This window comes from Cebidichthys violaceus, unplaced genomic scaffold (assembly GCF_023349555.1).
Source record: "Cebidichthys violaceus isolate CVI_PGR_0920_01 unplaced genomic scaffold, fCebVio1.0.p SCAF_46, whole genome shotgun sequence".
In the NCBI taxonomy this organism is placed as follows: Eukaryota; Metazoa; Chordata; class Actinopteri; order Perciformes; family Stichaeidae; genus Cebidichthys; species Cebidichthys violaceus.
Window position 1 is genome coordinate 921595 of NW_027176661.1, and position 27545 is coordinate 949139.

The window sequence follows — 27545 nt, forward strand, 5'->3', positions numbered from 1 at the left end:
CTGATGGATATGGTATGACCGCAAACACAAGACAGTCACACCGTTCTCATGTGTTGTCAACTTACACTCTGCTGTGTTTACTCCAAACTAACTGCCCCGCTCTACTATATTTGTGGCATCTTATTGAGCCATAAGTTGTCAATGAAATGTGCTGGAGACAATGGACTGGTGTGTTCACCTGTAAATAACGGAGCCGTCCTTTGTTTCTGGTGTTTTCTCCCCAGGCGTTGCTCCGCACTGTCTGGATCCAGGTACCGTCCGCAGTGTCACAGTGGAGAAGTTTTGTGGTGAGAAGTGGGAAGAAAGCATGCAGGAAAAGCATCAGAGACATGTCCAAAAACACAGCTGAGAGCGAAACTAAATAACACCACTGTGATGTAAGAATCAATTTTCTTTTATTAATCAGCAGTGTAACAGAAATGCTGTACAGTATTTTCAACATATAAGATGAAAAAAAGCAAAACTCATTCAAACCCTAGTGTTGTTTTTATACAGTGTAAAGACAATAAAGACGCTTTTGAATCAACAAACGAATGTGTCACCTTTTTTTTTTTATGGAAAGTGCTTATGAAGAAATGTTCAGGCAACTTTAGCCAATGAAAAAGAGATCTTTATTAACAGCGAGCAAAACAGCTCATCATGTAAACTAAACTCACTCCTGATCGAGGAGTTAGGAAGCAGGACACCTACGGTAACACAGGGACAACTTAATACACCTTCAGGTTCTTTGGTCCTTGTGGGATCATTTGGAATGTGTTGACGAACATGTACCGCGAGAAGGCAATGTAGAGGTAACGAAACCACAGGAGTTGAGAGCGGTGACAAAACATGGCATCCTGAAAAGAAAAGGAAAAGTTTGTCTGATGTTAGTTAAACCCAGTTATTGCGAGATCCTGAGTAACAGCAGATAGTCGTCAAAATCTATCTGCTGCTTAGTGTAAATGTATTCATACCTTCATATAAAAATATTAGCTTGATAACACATATCCTCAACTGCAGCGTAGCGTCTCACATTTACTAACTCTATTGGTGACCTTATTTTGCCGACAAAACTGTCCTTTTGGAAGCTTACTTTGGCTCGCCTGTAGCCCTGTGAGCCGATAATACAGCGGAGGCATGAGGGCAGCAGCCAGCTGAAGGGTAGCTCCAGGAAGGAGACATACTTCCTGAGGAGGCCGACGGTCACTAGGGAGAGCAAACAGCAGTCTGGGAGGACAGACAAGAGACCCAGTTAGCTGTTAATATGTTATATGTTCACTACAGCAGCGGACTGTTCTCTCAACTAGGCTGGTCTCTCAGTTTGTTTGATTCTTGTGACGCAAACTCCTGTTAGTAACATATTACAATGTAATACAAGGACACGTAGGCTGTCCCTCCTGTGCAGCATTTGTACTGTTGTTGTATGGTCCACACGGTCAATATGGTGCAAATCTTTTGAACTATGACCTTTGTCATGCAGCAAGAGTTTGTGGGGCGCAAGAGGCTTAAAGCAGTTGGTAAGGAGCAGCGAGCACAGCCAGTCAAAGGGGCTTATTACAACGACGTTGGGCCTAATTCTAGAGGTTACAGTAAGACCGGACGAACAGGTGAAGTGTAAATGAATACACTGGTATGTATTATAATGAATACGTGGTAATGAATAACCAGTGAGCGTGATTGATGCGGGGCTAAAGAGGGGCCAGGCAGCTCGAGGATAAAGCTTAAATAGTTAAAGGCAAAGTTTGCTGTGGCCTTAGGACTTGGGTGATAATATATCCCTGCCTCACAACAGCACAGTGCAACCGCTGGCATCTCATGTATGATTAACCGCTCCGGCCTGCTATGCCTGTTTCTTATTTACTCAAACTTTAATGCGGGTGTGCTCTGTAACCGGCAAAGTAATGAGCTCTGAGTCTGTTGTAGCATGTTGACTCCTCTCTGTCCTACTTTTACTTCCACATACTTGGAGGACTTCATCATTAGTTGAAACTCAAAGACCATTTGGCACACGTTTTGATTTTACCTCGACAGTAGACGTGTAGAGAGCCAGATGCACTGAATTTAACATCAGAGACTGAAATCAGGAATGAAACCATCATATGTAGTTTGAGGTGAAATATCCAACAGGCCTCATGCTGCCACCAGCAGACCAAAATGTTTGGAGGAGTGCGCAAGACTCATGCAATCCTTTTAAACAGCAGAGGGCGCTGTACATTAAGGAAAACAACCCAGTCTGAGTCATGGTTTACAGCACTTTCCAGTGTTCTCTAAAACACAGACTGGAGGGGTGTTGTCTGTGCTGCGTAATGCTTAATAATTGATACAACTTTTGTTTTTACTGGGCATATCTGAATATTCACATATCCAGTGGGAAACTTTCAACCAGAATCCTGCTTCAGAATGTTTTCACCGCTGATGACTTTTCTGAGTGACCAGTAAATCCAACCTGTGACACACAAAAATATCAACCTCTTAAAAGTTTTCTTTTTTTGACACACTTACCATTGGGTACTTGACCGGTGAAAGCGAGATGGCTGTAGAGTGGAGAAAAGCAGAAAATGTCAAGGAGGCAAACATTCAGATTGGTCAAAGAGGCGCTACATCTCACTGACAGGGTTCGTGTTGGCGACCTCGACAAAATAAATGACCGTGGTGTGATGTTTCTACCTGCCACTATGTGAGTGAGATTAGAGTTTTGGATACGCTGATTACAACACAAGTGATGAGAAGTCAATGACTGTAAGCCCACAGAAAAAGGTTATACAGTAAGCCTTGCTACTGCTAAATATCTACCACTGTGTGTGTTTCAGATCATGCTGTATTGAATGCTGGAGTTTTTTGTGAGGCAAAAACATAATTCTCCATTTCATCTTCCTCTGTTACTACAGTAACTCGTCAAGTTTTTCTTTCAAACTGGCATTTCCAAATCCGATCACTGTTGACGAAAAAAACAACAACTCAACAAAAACCCATTGAGCTCGGCGAAACTAGTGCACGGCCCCTCTGGGACACCAGCCTGATGGGAATCATGAGATGTGATTGACAGAGGGCTGTGCAGGCTCAGTTAGGGAAAACCCAGTGACCAACACGGCAGGCAATTAGGGCGCAACGTGGGGACGGCGGCGTACACTTCACGGTGCAAAACCAACGGTCTGATGCAACTTGCTCGGTTTGGCCTCTCCAAACCAGAGCTGCCCTCCCACCTCACCACTTCAGGGACAGGATTTACTGCTGCTCTCTGGGAGCAAAGCCGAGTGCCTCTGAGGACTCTGTTTGGACGACCTATCAGCTATGTAACAGGCCGATTCTAAAAAACATGGGGTGTGTGTGTGTGTGTGTGTGTGTGTGTGTGCGTCTTTGTGGGGAAACATTTGGAAAGATGAATGTTGATGCGAGTCCAAATGTTTTCCTGGAGACTGTTTTTTTACGATTGTGGAGTGGGCTGGTTTCTGTGTGCATGTGTAAGCCACATAGTATCCCTGAGGATGGCATCATTAAATTGAGGGATTAAAAATAAAAAATAATTTTTTTTTGCTGATGACAAAGCCTTGAAGTTCAGTTAGTACCTGACAGCTTTATAGATGGCTGTGTGATTGGCATGGCCGCTCACTCCGTTCCCATCGAAGGTCAGCACCTGAAACAACAAAATATCTCACTGTGTGGGTGAAAAGCCAGAACCTGGGTATCTAAAAGTGGATTTAAATAAACGGAGGCAGAAGATTTTTCTTGGGTTAGTGGAAGGGTTTTCTTTGCCTGACTGTGGAGCTGCTTGGCAGCTGACAACTGATATTTAAAAAACTTTTTTTTTCTCCCCTGTGCGCATGCTTGCACTCCAGAGGAAGCAAGTGAAAAAAACAAAAAGAAATCAGGTCAAAGGGAAAGAAAGAGTGCTTGCGAGAGACTTGGCATTTGTTATGCTCAGGCGTATTCTACCATGACTATGTCATTGCAATCAAGCCTAAGTTTGAGCTCCCAACCACATATTATAATTAACTAGTGAACTCTCTCCTCATTCTTGCTGGCTTGTGTATGGAAAAGCAAGGGAACGGCCCGGTGTCAGAGCAAGGAAACAAGTTATTCAGTTTAAGAGCAGGAAGAGTGAACTACTTTTTTTACTTTGTTTATCTCTGTCTGCTTTTGCTGAATGTATTTGTTAGATAAGACATGTTCCCTTGGCTTACTTTTTGGTCTGGAGGCATTTTTGGCTGCTCAGCCTGACAGGAAGGGAGGAGACAGTGTGTTTGTTTGTCGTCTTTGATAACAAAAAGAGATCAGCAACTACAGCATAGAAGCACCCAGCTGTGTGGAATCATCTTCCCTAAAGAACTGTGGGCTGTTGGGTTTTTCATTTTTTGCCCCAAGCTGCTGTACTTTCTGTTCGTCTGAGTGTTTGACTTTTTGTGCCATTGTTGAGAATGAGCGGATGAAAATTCTTATGAATCTAAATGAACCACATTCCCATTAGCTAATAGTGCGGAACTGCACTGGGGCAGATAAGAATCTCTGTGTAAACACTGCAATTGAGTACAAACTTTCCGCTGCAGTAGAGGCCATGTCCCCTCGTTTTGAAGGGAGGTTCAAGATACAGTCTGACCAAAAAAAAAAAAACCCGCTGGCTGACAGGATTATTGTGCAGACCACAGTGAAACTTGGATAATGAGCTCAAGAGCTGTGGTGCCAAGATGTAAAAAAACAGAACAAAATACATGGATTTTTGTACACAGAAATTGTGTGTTAACATCAAACAGGAAATAACAGAAAAACGACTGCAAGGGCACAAATTCAACGTGGAGCTGAGCATACCATGTTGAAGGAGTGAGCTCTCATGTGCTGTACAACTACAGAGGACACCAGTGAGACGCTCCATTCTGCTTTGGGATCGTCTGGAAGTTCTCTGAAGGGGCAAAAAACAAACAAAGGGAATGCTTATCTACCAAGTATCACAACAGTGTTTTACTGAGACACAAGAGGGCATTGTGTTTGCATTGTAACCTCACTGTAACCGAAAGTCAACTGTACACAACATAAGCCTTCCTTTTCCGAGCACAAGATTTCGGCTGTTATAGAATGCAAACACGAGGGAGTGCTGGGAAGCCCATGGGGGGGGGGGGGGGTTAAGGGTCGGCCGGCCCTTAGCATCGTCTTCATCTGAAACTACAGCCTGGAGACAATACAGAGCGTACACATCAAACATCCCACTTGGCCAGCTCAAGCTCTCGGCCTACTAAACATGCACAGACTCTCTTTTTTTGGCACAAATAATAACTGCTTTTTTTTTTCTCAGTTTAGAAACTAAAAGGCATCGCTTCGTACAGTAGTTCAACGTCCCCCTTGCACTCAAGAGAAACCAACCACAAAAACATAACCAAACTCACTCAGATATGAGTTGAGCCAACACAGTTCACACAAAAACACATCGGAGGAGTAGATCCAGTTTGTTCACTAGTTATGAGAAACACTAAACTGTGGGGGTCTTGGTTTGACAATTACATGATGTGTTGTTGTACACTGGGGTTAGCACATGGTGGCGTGACAGTGCATGTGCATGTGTGTGTATATATATATATATATATATATATATATATATATATATATATATATATATATATATATATATATATATATATATATATATATATATATATGCATAAAGTGGGGGTAGGTGTGTGTGGGGGTGTGTGTGTGTCGACAGTTGTTCCCCTCCCCTTCTTTGCTAACAATGAGCCAGGACAGTTGAGCTGGTAGGGGGAAGTGATGGATTAGGCTACAAATCTATTGGGCTGCCGGTGATGTGAGGGTCAGTCTTTGGTGTGAGGGGCGGGGGTCGGCTATGTCACAGGGAGGAGGGGTGGGGAGGGGGGTTCAGAGATCGTTTAAAACAGTCTTTCATAGAGTGAATGGACTGCTGTGACACCAGTGACGTCGTAAGGATTGTGTGTGTGTGTGGTTTAGAGTAGGATGGCACAGTGAAATGGAATCTGAACCAATGTTAAATGCTGCCTAAATTAACAAAACACTAGCTTATTGTCCTAATTTGTCCGCTTTAGACTGAAAGCTGATAAAAACAAGAAGAGGATTTTGTGAGAAAAGCGCATGAATATTAAGTATCTACACTCATGCACTATGCAGCTTTTTCCCCTCACTTGTATTTATTCACGTTTTATTTGAGACATTTTGCCTTCTAGTTCAACAGCCGCAGCTAAGCACAAGCCTGTACGGAGGGGGTGGAGAAAAAAGAGTTACGAAAAATGAATAAAAGACACAAGACCTTTCTCAAGCAGGATGTGTCAGCTTCGCCATGGCAACAGTGCTAAATGTCCTAAAGTAACCTCCCCAACTCCCCCTTTTGTAGCTTTGCATGTGGATGTTTAATTGCTTACAGGCATCTGTATGCAGTTGTTGAACTTTGGCCCAGTAAGGGGATTCAGTGTGTGTGTGTGTGTGTGTGTGTGTGTGTGTGTGTGTGTGTGTGTGTGTGTGTGTGTGTGTGTGTGTGTGTGTGTGTGTGTGTGAGAGGGGGCTTGTTTAGTCTGGTCACATGGACCACAGGCCTGTGAAACTGCCAGACGTCTGTCCACACAGTCAGATTATATGTCCTGCCTGGAATGGCTGAGATGCCACTACAAACTGACAGTACGCCCACACTGTAATAAGGTTACAACCGTAACTACACCAATACACACGCATGGTGTCTCACAATGATCCAGAGATCCGTGGTTGCAGTCTTTAAAAAATAAATAAAAAATTCACTCATGTTGATGTAATAAAGTGTCATGAAAGCCACCATGGAAATAATGCCGTTCACCACGGAGATTACGCTTTTAGCATTGCATTGGATGTAAGTTGTGCAGAGAAAGAGCAATCTAATGTGCCAGAGTGACGGTCCGTTACCGGCCACAGGATATATGGGAAAAGCTACTGTTTGACTATGCGGAGGCCAGAGTGTGACAAATGTATCAAGGATAAAAGCACAGCCGGAGGTCAGCGGCGAGGCTGGAACATCCCACCACTATTTACTGCGCCCCGCCATGTATTTATAATTTGGCTAGGGCTATTTTTACCACTCAATGTATATCTAAACCCTGTGTGGGGATACGCTGTTACTGCAGCGAACACCGCTTTCCTCTCCAGAAACTAGCACTGAGCTCTTTGTTTACGTCCATGTAGAGAATTACACTAATCCAATCCAAAAAAAAAAAGCATTAAATTTGTGATTCACTTCTGTGGTAAAGTCTTTTCCAAAATAAACTCAATCTGAAGTGTGTTGTCATGAACAGGGTCAAATGGGTGAGCTAGAGAGAGGAGAATGTAGTGAAGAAGTGGTCGGATTTGCGCAGTGAGCAGCTATACTCGAGTCCAGGGAGCAGGCAGAGGTCAAGCCAGCAAGTGGAGAGGCAGCAGAGCGTGCTCAGATCGAGCTTGATCACAAAGGCCCCAACATGCACTGGGGCCCCAGATACTGTCCACACAGCTGTTCTATTCAGTGAGCATTAAAAGGGAAAATCCTATTTTAAAACTGAATTCACGTGTTACTCCTGTTGATTCTGTGGGCTACGGTTGCAAGTCTCGCCCAGATCGTGAAAGTAGCCCACACTGCCTGCTAGACTTTGGTTGTGAAGTTGAGAAAAACAAAAAGTCCAGTGGCTCCGTCACGCTACCCTGATGAATGAGATGATAGTACAGTAGCCACAGCCCAGACCGCAAAAAAAGATATATTGACATACATCTCGTCTGGCACCGACTTTCTTGATGTCACTTCTCCTATTAAGACAGTGTCAGGCTACACTGCCTTTGTCTGGCGCATTCCTGCGCATCTTGCTGTGTTACCGCCACCCGTAGATCATTGGAATAGTGTGAAAACATGAGCAGGGTGTGTATCGCGTGCACAAGATAACCAAAACAGGGACCCATTCATAGAAAAACAGCTCCCTGTGGTGAAAAAAAACTCCTCCAAGAAAGAACTTGAAACGCCATTGCAAGACTAAATGACTCATTACAATGGAGTTTATGCAAAACTGTTACAACAAAGGGAACAACTGAACTGAAGTCCAACTTAGTGGACAGTGACAAGTGCCATGGCTGACTCTCCAAGGTATAGCACACTTCCTGGTTTGTGTTTGCAATACTGAGAAATGATACCCATCTTGGCATAAACTTGTGCCAAATATTTTGAGAGCACAATCTCTGAGGATCTGCTCCAGGTTACGTCACATAAAAATATCCCATCTTGAGCCAAGCTGTTCATATTCATAGCTATTGAACTTGTTGTAGGCTAGAGACCATCGATAAAATGCACGGGGCTTTTTGTTTCTATTCAAAAGTATGAGCTTCTATTCTAATCGAGGTGTAAACATGAAAAAATGGACCGGCTACCAAACTTTTGCTCTGCATCTTTCTCCGTGCACAATGAAATGACCAGTGAGAAAAACAGGGAGAGGTCAAGACATTGGGTGGACATCTGCACATACTTGGGCAGAGAAGGTGAAGAGCAAAGCCAAAGTGTGGCTAGCCATGTACAGACACACAAGGAGGGAAAACAGTTTGGAATGACCTACATTAGCAGTGCTCTGAGCATTGCCAAAATGTATCCCACAGTCCTTGGCAGTTGGCTTCAGCAGACATGGACAAGAGGAAGAGGAGGAGGAGGAGGAGCAATGACAGAGAGAGAGGGAGAGAGCTTGGTTGGGAGTGAGTGGGGCTCTCAAAGTGCTGATTAGGTGTGTGTTTTGGGCAAACAACAGAATACACAGAAAGGGAAAATGGGCTATACTCCAGTTCAGCAGAAGTGCAGACAGCACCAAGATCAAAGTTCAGCTACATTCTGTGTGCACAAGATGATAACACTGTAAAGTCTGTGCATGTGTTTGAAAACACACACGCACACACCTACAATGTTCTCGAGGGCAGACAACCTGGGTAGGCTGCCAGCTTATTACTGTGAGTTCCAGGTTAGTGCCAGAGTTCATGCAGCTCTCCTGGTGAGCAAACATGTAGAGACTCAGATGTAGGCAGCTCCGAGGTTCTTAGAAACTCCAAACATTTTCAAGTGAAGCTGCAGGCTTGATCCACTAGGGGACGAAAAAAAAATCCCCCCTTCGAACATCACCTTTTACCACTACGTTCTCTGTAACTTGACCTCGCCAATAGAAAGAGCCAGGAGACTGAAAGTCCTACAGCTGCATCAACAGCAAAAATGCAGAAGAAAACAGAAGAAGAGCGAGTTCGCCAAGAATTTGCCGACAGTACTGTTCGAAGTTCTGGCTCCTGGTTTCGCTCACTGCTTTGATTGTGAAATGACAATGGTTATGAGTGAAGGCTGTTTTAACTTGGAGGCATTTACAGACACACCGACAGAACTATAGCTGTTTCTGTGCATCTTTTACAGCATTCCAGTGTTCAGTAAAGTGATTAAAAAAAAGTGTGATTTTAGATTTGAACTATCATGTTCCTGCAACAAAGCTGGAATGTGCAACAATTGTTTTTTTTGCCACTAAGTAAAATGTTGCAGGCATATAAAAAGCATAAAAATAATGTTAATTAGCCCTGTAGTCATCCAAATGCACCCAAGATCATTGACACTGAATAATCCAGGTTTGCTCCGAACCAACAAACAGCCCAGTGGTGCAAACATTACAAACTAAATCAAATGTCATAGTTCCACGAAGGACAAATTAATTTTTTTAAACTAAATTGTGAAATAAGTAAGTAAACAAAAAAACATAGCTTAAGATTGCTTTAAATAGAATTTAAAAACATGCTTTACTATACTCTTCAGAGGTGGAGACATAAATAGATATATACTGTAGATAGATGGATTGGACTGATGGGCTCTAACAGGCAGACACTTGACTCATGAACTGAGGGCAGCATAAGCAGGTTTTCAACATTAAAGGCACACAACTGAAATATTGTACTTTGTATGTTGTGTATTTAGTGCAGACGGCTGCTTACTTATGGTCTAATATGGTGATTCTGGAGTCTGGTATCCCCAACACGGCACAGCTGTTGAGAAGTTCTTGTTTGCGCTGAGCTCCTTGATTGTAGTAGTTTCCTGTACATATTGGGAGGACAAGTTAGGCTCTAGATATAATAATGACAGGAGGATCTAAATGTAAGACTAAATTATGTCTGGGTGAAACATTTACAATGATTTTGAAATACCATATGCTCTTTAGCTATGTAAAATGCTCCTCTAACATCAGTTAAGTTGGACCTAAATGAAATACAGTGCTGCACAGATTTTTTAATAGGACTGCAATGCCTTTACTATCTAAAGATTACATTTGTACTTATATGTATCTATGCTTCTATGTAGCTCATAATTTATCATGAAATTAAAAACCCTTGTTTTGTTGGGTTTTTTTCAACATGATGGACACTATCATTTTAGGCATTTCCTACAGAAGCTAGTTGCTCTGGAAATCTATGTTACTCACTATGTGTGCTTTTCAGATTGTGCTGCTTTACCCTTCTATTCATCATCATTTCAATCATCCTTAAACCTGAGACTGATTATGAATCTGCACACATTGAGACGTGTATGTGAGCTGCTCTTTCACTTTCCTTTTCTTGTATGGTTTCCAAACTATTATCTGTTCATTCACCTAAAGTTGAACTGGTGCAAACAATAATGTGCCGTCACCATACCTGCGGATAAACACAGCAAATGAACGTTGGCGTTTAACTCAACGAGTTGTACGATCGTTGGCGCGAAGAACATACATTCATCATCCGGATGCGCAGTTACGATCAGAGCGCTGATGTCGTCTCCGTTCATTTCTCCGCTTGATAAAACATTCATTACACGTTTCAACGACTTCACCACCGATCGTCGATGTCGATAGTAAATGCATTTTATCAAAATCAGATAGGATAACACTATGTAGACAGCGATGTAAACACTCATTATTTTGACCGTTGCCGTAAACAATCCGTGTGAAGACAAAAGCCTAACATGGAAATGGTTCCACGTGTAAAAACACACATATACAGTCTGTCTGATATACCTTACGTTAACCCGTCTTTAAAGAATGCATCAATAAAATATTGCAATTAAATACAACAAAGTAATAGCTGCCAACTTATAGGCCCACAATAGTGTGTTTTACTCACTTGAACTCACTGTCGCTTTCTCAGTTCATTTGAGTTAAAAACAATTTATAAGGAGAACAAATACATTAATGTGGTAGATAATATTTTTCTGGCGTATTTGAATAAAGAGGACCTGGAAAATGTAGAGAAAGTTATACCAATCAAACGAAATATGTTTTTGAAAAGTGAAAATAACAAACTCCAGGAACGTTGCCGTGTTTGAGGGGAAGATTTAGCTGTCACACCGCCTTATCCTTACAGGTATATACAAAAATACAAAATTAAAATGTGAAGTATTTATGAAAAGGGTGACACAACAGTCCATTAACTCTCGTAAGCTATACATTATAGTGTTATTGTACGTAAATATTCGTTGACGAATGCCAGTCCCCCCGTGGAGTCAACCGAGTGAGGACAATTTATTTTACCCTGCCAGGACATCGACCGACAAATGCGGCGCAGCCTTCAGTCTGCCCAGTCGTCCACAGCTCACAACCCGCGGATTTACAATCAACAATTGACACATATCTGCACAGGGATACATTTCTCTCTCATCGGTATTTTTTCTAAGTATGGGGTGAGTACATATCGCTAATAAGCAGCAAAGCAACACGTCTAATTAGCTCGCAATGTAAGCGCCCCGGTCTACGATGAAAATCTGCCTTGCAAGATGGCGACGTGGTTGAGAATTCAAAGGTGAAATACGGGCTAAGTTAGCTAGCTAGCGACAACAACAACAACATCTTAGACGTTGTCCTACTACTCTGTAATGTCAAAGTAGCGCAACCTTTTTAAGCGGACGTTTATTATTGTGCGTGCTTTTGGTGCATTTCCGGAAGAGCTCTGTTGTGGAAATAGACCCATCCCCCAAGATAAGCTACAAATCCAATTGCGTTTTTATGACATGTTGGTGTTAAAAGACAACAATAACAACACGCAGAAGCAGTATTTCTCACTGCTAGGCCGCGTATGAGGCCACGAAGTTCACCACGGCTGCTGGGTTTGCATGGAAACCACCAGAAACCATCGCTTTCTAAAATGAACTGTACGAAGAACTTCAGCGTGTAACGAAAAGCTAAATAATCATAAGTCCTTCTTTTGCCTGAGACTGCACGCCTCTTCTTTCAAAATACATTGAACTACTTTTGAAAATACAATTAAAATTCCCCAGATGTAGGGGAACACCCTGGAGCGAATGTACTGTAGTCACAGTATTTTTAAAGTAACGTTACATTCATGCGTCATGTAAAAAGATATGAGAAAGGGACAAAGTGTAAACTGAAAAGGCCCATTCATTGATTCCTATCATGGATTTCTTTACAAGTTATTACAAATGTAAGAAAAAACAGCAACTGAGAAACAGGTTGTGCATAGTCAGGTCACAATCCAGGGGTGCAGCAGCTGCTTCTGATGGTAAGCATATTAATATTATTCAGTTGCTTTGTATATTAAAAATCAGGGATTTGATGTCTTGCGAAACAGGGAGACTGGCAGGCTTTAACTCAGGAGGTCTGCTTTTTTTCTTTTTCATTTTTTCATTGGGAGCTCAGGAACAAATAATGTATTTATAAAGACCTCCATGTGACAAAATCCTCCCTAACAGCACCAGTGCAACACTTTTTTTGTTTCCTGTCTCATTAATTGTCAGCCATACTGGTGTATATTCGGTCATCACCCAGAGTTCTTAATTTTAAAGCATGCATTTGATTTAATTTAGTCATGTTGTCAATTTCAGTTGATTGTTCAATTATCCTTTTGGTCTATCAACTTAACCGAAGACCCCAAAATGGTCAATTAAGTTAATAAAAGAACAGAACAGGCAGCTGAAGTGATGCAAAGTGCTCTCTCTCAGCTTTTCTTTTGTTATTTTTTAATTGCTCCTCACATTTTGACATGCATGTCTGCCATGCCATACATGTCACTTTTGGACAATTTGCTTTGAGTTTGGCTCAAATCTAAAAGATACTCCTAAAAAATGAGACTTTGCCTCACATACACTGAAGAACCAGATCCATGACCTGTTTGGTGTTTGTGTAGAAAACATAACCCTTGCTTTTGTGGTTTTCAAACGTATGATGCAAAGTTGTGTCATTCTAAATGGGTAAAGGCTCTTTAATTTATGGTAAAAAAAAAACATCATCATCCACTGTGGCTGGCTAGGTTTTTTTTTTTTTTTTACTAGTCATTGATGATATTTTTAGAGTCACTCCTGAAATTTTGAAAGTGGATCTCAAATCATGGGACCAAGCAAACTATGTGGCCTGCGGATTGAAATAAAATAACAGCTTCCCACCCTGGTTATGGTGGTAACGGTTGGTGCTTTTCTATCCCTGAAGTTAGCATCATGATGTCTTGGCATTGTGGCCATGCTGTAAATCTTGCAGACCTAGAATAAAAATGCCTGAGCCAGCAGAACACAGATTGATATGCTGGATCCCTGTGACAAAAAACAATCCAGTGATGCAGAAATGTTTCCTGCGTGCGTGTTCGGTGCCCGTAAAATAGTCAAACCAAGTAAAAAGTTTATGTGTTTGTTCATTTGAAAAGTACTGTGTGTCCATGCTTCCTGGCTCTGTCCTATTCTCCGCATATTGCCAACAGGACTTATAAGCAGCCAAAATGAACTTGATCATTTCCATTCGACTAACATGTCTGCTTGAATGCAAGTGGAGGATTTATGTGTTAATCTTGGATGAAATTAGAATATCAGATAACCATGGGGTGTTATTCAGAAGCAGCCTAATGGAAACATGAGTAGAAAGCTGAAACCGTGATCACTGCTCGTATGATTGGTCGGCATGACGTGTACGGTTCACCTGCACCTTTCTACCTTAGCTGCATAGCTGAAGTTAATTAAAAACTGAGGAATTTTCCTATGAACAAAATGTTAAGCTATGAAATGGCTACGACACACTCGGCCAATCCCTTCAATTAACAACAGATTGTTTGAACAATAGATGAAATCGGCTAAACTTTCTCTAGATTTGAGTGTGGAACTATTTATCTGTAGGTTACATTTGTATTGGGTTTTTTTATCATACAAAGGTATTTAAGAAAATTATGTTAACTATGCAACTAAACCTGTATCTTCCAACTACTATTGATTGGTGACCCTTTAACAGTACAAAGCATAGTCTTTTTTTCATAAGAATTACATTAATTTGCAAATATTTGGAGTACATCATTCTGCTGAAATTGTTTGTTATTAACATAAAGAGATTATCAATTATCCGCAAAATGCCTATTGGCAATGTTTTAGTTGATCTGTTTTTAGACTGAGATCTGTTCTTTTCAACAATACTGACACAATTAGGTTCATACACCTCAAACTATTATTAAGATCTGAATGTTTGATAGACGGAGAGACTTTTTATTATTATATTTTAGACCACTGTAAAGAACAAAACATAATCCAGACTGGTAACAAATTCGACAGTCAAATCAAGTTATCTCAGTTATCCATTTTCAAAGAACAGGCCCTGTTCTTTCCACCCACAGAGATACTGTTTTGGTGTTTTCCAGAGCTGCAGCTGAACAGCCCTATGTTCTTTTTTAATGTACCAGTTGTTCAAAGATCACCCTTGCACTTTTGGTTTGAAAGCCTTGATTTAGATTGCCACCGCTGCAGGTAAAGTAAGAGCTAAGAGTGGTGTATTTTAGATTTCATTCTAATTTATTACACCTACACTGACAATAAGAGGTGTCATCAGCAGAGCAGTGCTTTAGGCCTGCACTCACCTGCATGGAAACAGAAATATTTAAGAAAAGTGATGCTGGACTTCTCTGACTTTCTTTGTTCAATAAATTCAGTGTTTTTAACCAACATACTATCAATAAGATTTGTGGCGCTCCCTCTTGCAGTGCTAAATTAATGTAGTGCATACTAACGTGATAGCATACCAGACGCTCAATAGACTTCTCTGACTGATGCTGCAGCACCACGTCTCTCAAACATGCTGCATTTCTAGTTTGATTTAATGTGAGTTGTCTGCTTTGTTTTCTTAGATTCTAGTACATTTTCTGTTTCTGTCTTGGTGCAGGTGGTTTGTTTCTCCAAACATGGTCTAGCTAAAACCCCTGAAGCAGCAGCAGCAGCAGCACTGAGTCAGGATGTCCAGTAGCTCGGGCTACCCCCCCAGCCAGGGGAGCTTCAGTAGCGAGCAGAGCCGGTACCCGCCACATTCTGTCCAGTACACCTTCTCCGGCTCGCGCCACCAACAGGTAAAACTTCCCCACTGCATTGTTGTATTTGAAGCTTACAGCCGCGTTTGTTTTTGTCTTACTTGGGCCAGCACTCTCGACACTGTTGGCTTTTGTGCGTTGACTTTATTTTACTTATGAGTCAGTGTTTTACAGTGAGTAGTGACAAACAGCTCCATCTTGGATCCTGAGATCAAAATAGATTTTTCTTCTGCTATTGAGTGCAGTGTTTGACTTGAAAATATAAAGAATCAAAACTAATTAACCATATTGGTACTGTACAAGAAGCACAGTTACTAAATACAATGAAATGGTTACATTTGCAGTCTGTCTAGTGCTACATTTTTCCTGTAGTTTCCTGACCATCACTGGGTCAGGGTTTAATTCGACGTAATGTGTTGTGATTGTTGTGTCGTCCCATCCTGACAAAGATTCGAGCCAGATTTTCCAATAAAAGTATTTGGACTCAGGGTCACCGTTGACCTTGGTGTGTTGGGTTCATACTTAAAATTCAGGTCTGCACAAAGCAGTACTGATGATTGTGTGGAAGAGTTTGTTGCATTGAACAACGAGTAGAATTTGGGCTCATGGGATCAACCAGTTTATTTGTATTAAATCTATGAACATTGTAGGGCAGTCACGGCAGAATGTCAGAGATATTTGGGCTGCATCTTCAATCCGTGTTGGCGGTTAAGCTGAACAGGTAGCGTGTGTCCGCTGACCTCTTCATGGCTGATCTGCAGCTACACACAGTCTGTGGTGCCGGCTCAGCCTAGCTAACCCAGTCTAAGGTCTCTCGGTTGCCCAAACCCAGCTGCAACTGCATGTTCACTACATCGACAACCTGCTAGTGAAACGTTGCTGTTTTTTATCTGCGGTGGAGCAATACTAATAGTGTTTATATTTTTGACTCTGGTTTTATTAATATTTTAACTTTAATAAGGCACTCATTTAATGTGATGAAAGACATTACATTTTTTATATTAGTACACTTTTGGCATGTTTACAGCTTTTTATACTAAACAAAAAAAGTGTATCAATTTAAATGTAGGCCCTAATTAAGATGAAGAAATGTCGGCGAATATTCTGGTCTCAGTACTGATCAAATATTTGTGGTTTTCAGTTCAATCATAATTATGTAAAGTTTTTTTAATATTGAATTGCAGCTCACTTTGCAGTTGCGTGTTCATTTGACTGTTGTGAATATTGGATAATGTTTGTTATCCGTTTTGGATGGCACCCTTTTGAGAAGCTTACTTTCACAGAAAAATTTCAGCGGTACATTTCTGGGCATTTGGATTGTTTGCTTAAATCTGGGACAAAACTGGAGTTATGAAATGATTCCTGTAACTGCATTTGCTTGTTCAGGCTTGTTTGGTCAAACTGGGCTGATAGCATTTATGTGGTCTTTACCCAATAGCTTTTTGGATAGAAGCGTTGGTGTATTAAAAAGAGTTTATTCAATTATCTTGTCATCAACGAAATTATTTTCAGTTTGCCGCATCAAACCGGAGCAGTGCTACTGGTTTCAGTCATTTCATTGTGCTCTGATGAGAAGTTTGAAACGGGGCCGAAGTCTTGCCCCACTTCCTGGCCAACCGTTTTTCGGCAGTTTACTATTACATTTTATTTCTTTCATCTTCCCAGTATTTATTTCTTATTCTAAGCGACACGGGCATCTCCTCCCGTACTGATAATAAATGTGCAAACCTTGTTATTTTAACCGATGGAATAAGCACCGTTGATTAGTTTTTAATATTCAGCAAATAGACCTCCTAATGCTGACTTTGTGTCCATATCTTCTACTGAGAGCTGCTGTTGTTTAGTGGTAAAAACGCCCATAGAGTTAATTTAGGAACGTTGCCTTTATTAGATTGAGTACAGCAGAGTGCTTACAGGAAATGGGGGGGGAGGTGACATGCAACAAAGGTCCCCAGCCAAACTTCAACTTGGGACGTTGCAATTAAATGGTGAGTGCCTTATACCCCTAGGTCACCAGGATTCCCCTCAGACAGCTTTTAACAGCGAGCGCTCACAGACACAATCGATGTTGTGCAAGTTGAGAGAAAAAAAGTTTGGATTGTAAAGTGTGCATAAAGCAGCCGGTGTAGACGGCTGTATTGATTAAAACTGAGGCGTATCTGTTGCATAAGATGGATGTGTTGCTCAGCGTAGACAGGACTTTGTCTCTCTGGAAGCGTGATTTTGGTTGCCGCATTTGTAAAGTGCTTCGTTGTAGTTGCAGCTTTGCAGGATCTCATGATGTTGCATTTCTTTCTTTTCTCTACTGACGACCTGTGCACTGCTTTACACCCAGACCTCCTCACCCCCACCCCCCTCTCTTTCACACTGTTTTGACCTCAATCAGATTACATTATAAATTTAATCTTGGTGTGGTTCTATTGCCTTCAGGATTTCACCGTCCCAGACTATCGGACTCATATGCAAGATCCCCAGGGTCGGAGAAGACCATCTTTACTCTCTGAATTCCACCCTGGAACTGAAAGGTAAGGCTTCTTTTAACATTCTCTAATATTAGGATGTGTACTGGATAGTAGTTTTTTGTTTTTTTTTTCTTCTTCTTCTTCTGCTCTCCCTCACGGATGCCATGGATGTCCCCAGATTACAGTTTGGGAATCGTACATTGAGACAACCAGATGTAGCTTCTGCAAATTCCTTGTTTACTTCTGTTCCTCAGGCCTCCAGAGAGGCGCCATGGCTACGAGCAGCAGTTTCATTCCATCTCAGCCCAGTCGGAGCATGAGGCCTTGGAGTCTAAACGCCCTCGCATGGAGACTGTTGTTGAGGGCCACATCAGCCGCACGCCTTCCACTGCGGGGGGTATCGTCCTGCCCATGACCCACGCAGTACAAGACGGTCTAAGGGCCTCTGTGGAGGTCAAAAAGGTGGGTCTTGTTCCTTTCCACTGACTTTTGCAACCAAGAAGTCACATTTGCATTTTTGTCCTTACAGAGACAAACGGAGTTACTCAGGTGACACTTCACATTTCAATAGTTATAGTATATTGAACAATAGCACAACAGGGTTTACAGTACTAGTGATTGTAGAGAACCCTCTTAGCCCTCTCATTGTAATGAGAAAGACCTTCTGACATCTCTGTGATTAGAGGACTAGATATAATCATTCGGTTTTGTACAGATCTTGAACTGTAGTTGTTTCACAAGCTCAATGAAGCTTTTTTTACTTTTGGCCAGGACTCTCAGTACTCCGTCAAAGGGGAGTCCCAGTCCTCAGGAGGACCTGCACTACACATGGGCGACGATCAGGACGCGTCTCCTTCCAAACTATCCAAAGAGGAGCTGATCCAGAGTATGGACCGCGTGGACCGAGAGATTGCGAAGGTGGAGCAGCAGATTTTCAAGTTGAAGAAAAAGCAGGTTGGTTACCTGGTAGGGGTGGAACAGTACACAAAATTCATGGTTCGGTATGCATCTTGGTTTTAGTGTCACTGTTTGGTATGTTTTCACTACAGCAGGGAAAACTAATGGATCTTTTTTCATTTATTTAAAAAATGTAAACATTTAACAGTGGCTCGTTGGCCATACTTCTTTGTGTAATTGTTACAGTACTCAAATAGTGGCATATTGTCAATAAGCATAAATAAAATAAATATCACAAATGTCTGTTATGTAAATGTAAGGCTCTTGATAATTCCTGAACTTCAGCTTTGTCTTGTTTATACATGGATTGTACAACAGACTGACTAAAATGAACACGTGAACTCATTGTAGCAGGGCTCAAGCACTTTGACCCGATGCTCTAATTCTGTATCGAGGGTGGTCAGCTGCAAACCTGTTTTTGTTTTGGTCCGCTAATTGGCACATTTGAGTGATGTCGCCGTAAATTAAAAGTGATATACCCGACTTCAATTGAATAAAGTTTGACCAAATTGTTGTCCATTGAGCCTGACAAACCGGGTTAAGCCGACTAGCATGCTACAGTGCTGCTACGGCTAATGGACAACTTCAACTCCATGCTCCAGAATTTCTGTTCTGCTTGTGCGAGTAGTTGACATTAGACTACTTTGACAGTTTGGGTCACAGGGCGTAAACGAAACGATGTTGCACACTGTACCGGATGAATACCGTATCGCTCCACCCTTAATGACTAGTAAAACATTTAGTCTCTGAACATGCACCAAACACAATGGAAAACTGGGTACAAGTAATGATTTTGTTTGCTATTATAATTGAGCAAATAACCCATGAGAGACTGAAGTGATGGTAATGATGACCTGTTAAACGTCGTTGCTTTTATAAAATGGAGTGTGATTATAAAACACTAAGTATAAGTCGTTAATGTCTTGTAGTGGATTTAAATGTAGTGTAACTACATTTTTAAAGAACAGGATTGACGGTAACTCTACCACGAAAGTGATTTTTCTCACATAGTCACGAATGTAGTCAGGGGTGACTTATTATTCTTTATTCAGCGACTGTCCCAAGTTAATAATCCAGATACAATTTGAATAGAAATATTGTTAAGAGAATAAAGTGACATAGACATTCGGAACTGAGGCATCCGCTTGATGTGACAATTGTAACAAGTTATCAGCTTAACTTGTAGCTAGCTTTGAGCTTTTTTTCAGTGGTCTCTGAATACTCTGGTGATAATGTTAACAGGCTCTACTTAGTGTTAAAGAGGAGGCTTCTACTTAAAGGTGCAGTGTGTAGGATTTAGTGGCATATCACAGTGAGATTCCATTCAATTTTTTTAAACGCCTCCATTCACTCCTCACTGTATAAAGGGAGAACTACGTTGGAGAACTATGTTGGCCTTCAGGTTATGTATAAAACGCGAAAGGCTCTCTAGAGCGCCCTGGGCTACTGTAGAATCATGGCGGTGTAACATGGCAGACTCCGTTAAGAGGACCTGTTCCCTATGTAGATATGAAAAGCTCATTCTAAGCGAACGGAAACTTAGTTTCAGGTGATTATACACTAATGAAATCATAGGTAAATCAAACCTACACACTGTTCCTTTAGGACTAGGTTATATTCCCAAACAGACGGGTACATGGACATCATGGACATGTAGCAATTCTGTTTATACTGTCCGCCTGTAGCACCCTTTCTACACATTCACACTACATTGCTGCCCTAACACTTGTAACGTAGTGGCTTCGTGAAGAAGGGTCCGCACAGTCACGACAAAGTGCCAATACGCAGACGTTCACACAAAGCATATGCACACGTCATGTGGACTCACAGATGCGCAAAGTGTAACTTTGGCTTATGCCCTCTAGGCTAGCTCAGTTTTAATTGACACATTAGAAGTGTTTGAAAGCAGTTCATAAGATGCTTTTGGGTCTATGGCTTAACAAGCTTGTTCACATCATCTGACTGCTCTGAAAAACTGATAAGAGCTATAGGCTTAGTTTTCTTGTCTGGATTATCTCATCTATTAGTTTGTGCAATTTTCCTCCTGCTATCTTTTGTGAAATTTCGTCTCATTAGATGGTTAGAGGAGCTTTGCTCGGAGAGAGTACGTCTTGGTTTTTTCAGTCTGCGGTTTCCCAAGACTTTCAGGGATTTATTTGTTTATTTGACGTATTTCAGGAACTCCTAATCTCGTCTCTGTAACCTGATAGTTTACATAACCTTTAACTTGTAATCATTGATCTATTAAACACTCACCAGTTCAAACCTTCAGTTCTGTTAAAAAAAAAAATTTATACTTGAACAAGCCTGTAGAGAGTAATCTGATATTGCCCGCAGGGGCCTTTAGATCTAAGCTGAGATCAGCACGGTGTTGATGCATCTGTATTTTCCACCATTTCTTTCCATATGAAAACGAATACAGACAAAAACCATGCAAAATGTTTGATTGGGTGGTGAATAGAAAGAAAGGAGGCTCCCCATATTTTCCTGTGTGTTTTGTCTTGTGTGCTGTTGGTCAAAATGTTTTGTGTTGGTGTTGTTTCTTAGCAACAACTGGAGGAGGAAGCAGCAAAGCCAGTGGAGCCAGAAAAGCCAGTGACCCCTCCCCCAGTGGAGCACAAGCATCGCAGCATAGTCCAGATCATCTACGATGAGAACAGGGTTCGTAATCTGCTGCAAACGCCAAGACACACCGACACACTGACACACTGTCTTCCTGGGCCATTCTGTTTGTGTTCTAAACAATTACAGACATTTTTTTTTATATCCCTCATCTCTGTGCTTCCTCAAAGCTGGAAGAAGCTACTTTTGTTTTTCCACCAGCCACCGTTTACCAGCTAAAATTGTGCGGAGCTGCGCCAAGCTCAGCACAGCAGGGGATAACCGCGTTACAGTCTCCTCCCTCGATCCATTTTGGTTTGGAGTTTAGTTTTCTCTCGTGTGCCTGCTCATACTCATAAGTATCCGCTTTATGTTACTTATGTTACTGAGCTTTAACACAGCTCAAATAGGGTTAAGGTGAAGTTACTGCTAATGCAAACTGAACATTTCCTTCTTTTTTTTTTTTTAAAGTTTAAGTTGTCCCCTGGCAAACAAGCCGGATGGCTTTTATTGTGAAGCAGCTACAGGAAATGCAAGAACTAACATAACTTCTCTAGTGGTTCTATTCTTCAATAGCAGTGGTGCCCATGATAATGACAATGATGTTTTGCAGCAGTGTTACAAAGTAACCCATGTTTTCACTGCACTGCAATTTTCTCAGATATTTCCTAATTTATTTTTTCTCAAAATTAAAAAAATTAACAAGGAATACATTACACTTGAAGTCGGGCGCAGAGGCAGTCCTCCTCATCTGTATTTTAGCTGAACAATAAGGGAATGGGTGAGTGTGTGTTCATGGAGGTCACTGTAGTTCATGTCTGTCAGACAATGTTGTGGTAGCAGAGTGCTGAGACACGCCTTCCTTCTCGGCCAACCATTAAACCTTTAGGCTGGCAGTCATCGTTGTTTGTCCCAGGCTGTAGATGTGAGCTTATGAAACGGGGAAACCGGGAGTTATTCAGTGCCTTCACTGATCCAGGAAAACTGTTTATTATGATCCAGCGGGAACATTTGTTTAAAATGTTTTTCTTTGATCATATATCGTTACTTTCAGGCAGGAGAAACGGCTCACTTAATTGCCCAAGCTCATACTCCAAGAGCAAATTAAATGCATCTAAAATGATGAATCGAGATGAATTACAAGACAAAAATTGTAAAATGTTTAAACAAATGGCCACATTAAGCTCCTTCATTAAGTGAAGCTTCCGTTGAAGCTGTAGCAATTACACTGTCTCATAACTATTCTACGAGTATAACCTATATATCATATTGATTGTCAGATGGGACGTTAATCCAGGTGAAATGTTTTGTTTTTGAACTTGCTCAAATCACAGTATCTCTTGACTTTTGTTGACCTTGTAATTAAGATATGGTCTCTGGTTCTTTGTTTCTAGAAAAAAGCTGAAGAGGCCCATAAAGTATTGGAAGGTCTTGGTCCTAAGGTTGAGCTGGTATGTGATTTAATGGTCAATGATGCTTTTTCTCCTTACATGGGTTTTGAGGAATAGGTCATGCTTGGCTCAGTGGCAACTTTAATATTACTGCTTGTCTAACAGCTAATGATTAATCCGCTGGTTGTCCGTGGTCTGCTTTCTCTCTCCTTAGCCCCTCTACAATCAGCCATCAGACACCAAGGTGTACCATGACAACATCAAGACGTGAGTATCTACGTTTCTCATATAGATTAATTTCATGAACATCACAGCAGACATGACGCTTACCAGACCGAAAATATAGACACCATCTCAGCGGAGGAAAGTGTTGGATGTAGTGCTGACATCAGCGAGATAAACTCAGCTGATAATTCTGTCTTAATCTGATTGGCGAGTCGAAAGGAAGCCAAAGAACGAGCGTCTGAATTAGGTGTGTTTTCAAAGTAGGGTTGTGTTGGGGTTTGAAGGCCAGACCGTCTAGGATAAAACCGCGTATCAGTGTGTACCTGGGGAGCGTCCCGTCTGGCTTTTATCTTTTATCAGGACAGAGACCCCTTCTGTGTGAATCTGCTGCACAGGCCACACTCTCGGGGTCGGCTCTCTCACCATTCTCTCTCCACAGCCGCCGTCATGTTTCAATAGAAGAGTTCCCAGTATTTTCGAGCTGCGAAAGTGAAAACAAACAGTGATGTCCATGTTGTTTTTTGTCGCTATCTCTCTAAGAATGTTACAATTTACAAATGTACTCTTGAACTAACTGAAGGGACTACTTCTCTCTTTTCTACTGAAATAATAATATGATTTCTTGTTGGGCATTACCTTTTTATATGTTGCGAAGTGTTGTATGCTTTCTGTTAAATACCACAATAATTTTGCTAATGAACATTGTAATATTGTCATTTCTCTGATTAAGTGTTCTTCTCTTTTAGCAACCAAGTCATGCGGAAGAAGCTGATTTTGTTTTTTAAGAGGAGGAACCATGCTCGTAAACAAAGGGTAAGTGTCCCCGCTGTTAGGAAGGCATTGTGGAAGTTCTAGGTATTTGTGTCAGTGCTCTAGACACGACCTTTAGAGGCGCCACCTATTGCCACAGTCAGTGTAATGGTCTCATCATACCATCTGGGTGTTTGCACTCCGCTGACCAGGGGAAATATTAGTGGGATTGTCAGAGCCTTTGATAGGTGGTCTCTTCCCTGTTTACTTAAAGCGATGTAATATTGACACACTCTGATTCAACAAACTGTTCAGTTTTAACGTTTGCACACTCGGGAGAGAACACAGTTTTCATATTACACATGAACAAGGAACTGCATACTTTTGCTCTAAAATAAGAAACTCTTCTAATTACTAGGTGTCTTTGTAGTTTGACACATAGAAATTGTGGGCTGCAGTCTTTATTCTAGGAGTCTACATGGCCATGCCAGCAACCCTGTGAGGCTAACATGCTCAGAGTGACAACGCTGATGTTTACCATCGTCACCATCTTAGTTTAGTGTGCGTGTTAACATGCTGACATCTGCTAAAGCAAAGTGCAGCTTAGAATGATGGGAATGCCATTAGTTTTGCAGGTATTTGGTATTAAACCAAAGTATTTGACTAATTCATATTTTGACATGATGATGAAAGTTAATGAATCACTAAAGATCATTTGGGGCCGACAAGAATATCTGAACCAAATTTCATGGCAATCCATCCAATAGTTTTTAAGACATTTCACTCAAACCATCAATCAAGTCAGTAGGCTGTTATCTGGGGACCACGACTGTCTACAAAAGTTCTTGGCAATCAAGCTATTTCAGTCCGAAGTGGTGGACCAACATTTCCATCACTTGAGCCACGTTGTTGGCATGGCTGATAAAAACAATGTGTTTATTTACAGCACAGGGAACACTTTGGTTTCCTCTTGTTTGTTGAACGGTGTTGTAAGCAGCAGTGAAATTATAATATAAATATTGCCACATCGAAGAACAGATCTGAGAAATACCACCGTTTCTCTCTTATCAGTTACTATTGATTTCAATATTTCTGAATCGCCCCATGTTGAAACACCTGGCTCTTTTTTGTTTTGCAATGGTTCAGAGAGTCCCACTTTTCCCTGCCTGTTCCCTGTCGGGGTCACATGGACCTTTTGGACTCTGAACAATGGCAGAGTGCACATGGCTTCATGCCAAGAGGAAGGTGAATTGTGTGTCCCTGGCTGCAGAAAGCGGAAATGAGGCTGCATTGTCCTCCCAATACAGGAATCTTTCCATATCGTCTCTAAACATTTAAGCTCCTTTGATTTTAGTTTTTGATATCGTAAAAGTGCTTTTAGCAGGAAAACCCAGACTGTTTCTCCTATCCAATTATAATTTGCCAAACCAAATGTAAATAATTTGATGTGCTGATTGAAAAGTAAGCTTCTGTAACAACATTGCAATGTGCATAAATTCCTGAACAGCATGTTCTCTCTCAACTCTTCTGCTCCCACAAGTTTCTGCAGCTTGTCTGTCGTTCTGTTTATGTTTCTTTTCATGTTCAAGATAAGCCGCAACATTGATTTCACCGACAGGTGTACTTAAAAGATAAAACGGTCACTGATTCATTTACACCTCTCAAATCTAGGAATTAGAGACATCACAGCCTTTGTTGCCAGGTAGTCCGATGGTTAGAATTTGTCTGAGAGGTTTTTCACAAAGTAGCCTTTGTTTTAAATAACCTATATTGATGTAACATAATAGGAATGGCAGATGTCCATATCCTTTTTGAATTGTAGCATCTACAGTGGTTTATGGAAACAGTCTAGATGCAGGTGATTTTAGTTGGGAATCCAAAAATACCAGCTCCCTCATGGTATTGTATCCTCGTTGGATTGTCATGAAATAATTTTGGCTCTTACTGTAATTACTCACTCCCACTCCTGATGTAACATTTTCCATGCTGTGTACGCAGGAACAGAACATCTGCCAGCGCTATGACCAGCTGATGGAAGCGTGGGAGAAGAAGGTGGAGCGAATGGAGAACAACCCCAGACGCAAAGCCAAGGACAGCAGAACACGGGAGTACTATGAAAGGCAGTTCCCTGAGATCCGCAAGCAGAGAGAGCAGCAGGAGCGCTTCCAGAGGTAACGTGACTGGTTTTCACCTGGGACTGGTCAACATTGTGACATTATACTGCATGCTGGGGTACAACATGCGTTTGGCTACGTTTGGTTCTTCAGAATTTCAGAGGTTCAGAAGCACACTAATACAAGTCTCCCCTTTGCGTTACAGTCTCCCTCTATTCCATAGTGCATATTGGTTTACATTGGCATGAGTGAACTGTGTCTTCATACAGGCTGAGGCTGCAACTAACTTTTTCATTATTAATTAATCTGATGATTATTTTCCCAGTTGACTGATTCATCAGTTTGTCTTTGAAATGTGAACAAATTAAATTGTGTAAATCCTCATAACAATTTCTGTGAGCCCATGTTTACATATTTGAACTGCTTAATTTAGTTTAGTTTTGTTGATATAACTTGAAAAATCAATCATTGATCGGTTAACAGAGCAGTTGTTGCAACTCTCATGCAGACAAATAATTGGCTGGTGGAAGGAGACGAAAGGTATTCCTCTGATATATTTTTACGGTTTCTGTTTAATACTGTGATCGAGTGGATTGACATCGGACAAAGTAGAAGCCTACAGTGAAATATGAGCTTCTGCTTGCATTTCATACAGGAGCGGCCCTTTTTGTTCGCACATCACCTCAAATCGCACAGTACAGAAGTAAAAAACCTTTTAGTTTAAACAGTGAGGGATCTAATTAATGTCGGGACGTGGACAAAGATGGAGGGACTAGAGTGAAATCATAATCACTCAAAATCTTTTGATGCTTTGATAATGTTGACAAGACCTGTAGCGACACACCCGGACATTAAAATGGTCTCCTCCATTTTAACGATGTTTGTACAGCGATCATCTAAATAGAGGACTACTTTGGGCGGAGACTCTGGCTGTCTGGGTGCCTCTGGGAAGGGAGGGAGACGGGGACAGGGTCCAGCGTCTGGTTGTTCCTATGCTGGGAGATTTTAACGAAAGCACAAAATGTCAGTTCTGTCTCCTGTTGCTCATCTTAGCAATTTGACTCTGGTTTTGGTTGGAAAAGAAACAACTGTGACTAAGTCACGGATGCCTTTGAAATTGTATTTCCTCTGAAAAGAATGGAAGTGGAACGAAACTAATATCGTCTTTGAACAACATACAAATTTTATGTGACAAATAAAATAAAAGTTGTTTTTTGTAACACACCATGTGCCTGTTTTCTACAGGGTTGGACAAAGAGGAACGGGCCTTTCTGCAACAATTGCAAGAAGCGAGCATGAGATCTCTGAAATCATAGACGGCCTTTCTGAGCAGGAGGTAGGTCTTATCTGGCGGGCCTTTCAATGGATTAGTGGACTTAGATGTGAAACCACAAACCTAGATGACAACACTCTAAAAAGAAGTTAAACAAATTGTGTTTTTTTACATCCTCATGAATAGCAGAGAGATGGTTTACTGAACAAGGAGACTGTTCTCTAGTGGAGTAACTGAGGCCACTGTCCATGTCCCACAGAACAACGAGAAACAGATGAGACAACTGTCCGTGATTCCTCCCATGATGTACGACTTGGAGCAGAGGCGAGTGAAGTTCATTAACATGAACGGCCTGATGGATGACCCGATGAAGGTTTACAAAGCCCGGCAGTTCATGAATGTTTGGACCGAACACGAAAAGGAGATCTTTAAGGAGAAGTGAGTTGTTTTTGTTGTGTTGGCGGCACAAGAGTGTCTGTGCCACAGCTTGTCCCTGTAAGTCTGAAGTGCAGCTATGGTT

At 41.4% G+C, this 27545-nt stretch overlaps 2 protein-coding genes across 5 annotated transcripts in view; one reads left to right on the forward strand and one right to left on the reverse strand.

Moving 5' to 3' along the window:
• Positions 1 to 623: 623 nt before the first annotated feature.
• pigl (phosphatidylinositol glycan anchor biosynthesis, class L) lies at positions 624 to 11379 on the reverse strand. Of its 2 annotated transcripts, XM_068729439.1 has the most exons (7): positions 10627 to 11379; positions 9931 to 10030; positions 4783 to 4873; positions 3546 to 3613; positions 2482 to 2513; positions 1073 to 1206; positions 624 to 836 (listed from the first exon to the last, which is right to left on the reverse strand). In XM_068729439.1, the coding sequence occupies exons 1-7, from the start codon at positions 10883 to 10885 to the stop codon at positions 708 to 710; spliced, it is 813 nt and encodes a 270-aa protein (XP_068585540.1). In that variant the 5' UTR covers positions 10886 to 11379; the 3' UTR covers positions 624 to 707. The 2 variants fall into 2 exon arrangements, with proteins under 2 accessions (XP_068585540.1, XP_068585541.1); XM_068729440.1 differs by lacking the exons at positions 3546 to 3613; positions 4783 to 4873.
• Positions 11380 to 11530: 151 nt separating this feature from the next.
• Positions 11531 to 27545, forward strand: part of ncor1 (nuclear receptor corepressor 1) — a 53408-nt gene continuing 37393 nt past the window's right edge. For all 3 annotated transcript variants that reach the window (XM_068729426.1, XM_068729428.1, XM_068729427.1), the window contains exons 1-12: positions 11531 to 11647; positions 15111 to 15291; positions 17683 to 17777; positions 17969 to 18176; positions 18486 to 18668; positions 21219 to 21332; positions 22667 to 22723; positions 22878 to 22930; positions 23635 to 23701; positions 25637 to 25809; positions 26998 to 27088; positions 27285 to 27463. In XM_068729426.1, coding sequence (XP_068585527.1) covers positions 15181 to 15291; positions 17683 to 17777; positions 17969 to 18176; positions 18486 to 18668; positions 21219 to 21332; positions 22667 to 22723; positions 22878 to 22930; positions 23635 to 23701; positions 25637 to 25809; positions 26998 to 27088; positions 27285 to 27463 — 1331 coding nt within the window. In that variant the 5' untranslated portion in view covers positions 11531 to 11647; positions 15111 to 15180. The remainder of the gene's footprint in view (positions 11648 to 15110; positions 15292 to 17682; positions 17778 to 17968; positions 18177 to 18485; positions 18669 to 21218; positions 21333 to 22666; positions 22724 to 22877; positions 22931 to 23634; positions 23702 to 25636; positions 25810 to 26997; positions 27089 to 27284; positions 27464 to 27545) is intronic.

What these genes read in the sequence shown, in the direction of transcription:
- pigl (XM_068729439.1), bottom strand. Translation starts at nt 10,885, where the DNA reads ATGAGTGTTTACATCGCTGTCTACATAGTGTTATCCTATCTGATTTTG. An exon ending in TTTGCTGTGTTTATCCGCAG is followed by an intron (nt 10,031 to 10,626) that starts GTATGGTGACGG and finishes CAATATGTACAG; the next exon opens with GAAACTACTACAATCAAGGA. An exon ending in CACCGGTCAAGTACCCAATG is followed by an intron (nt 1,207 to 2,481) that starts GTAAGTGTGTCA and finishes CTGTCCTCCCAG; the next exon opens with ACTGCTGTTTGCTCTCCCTA.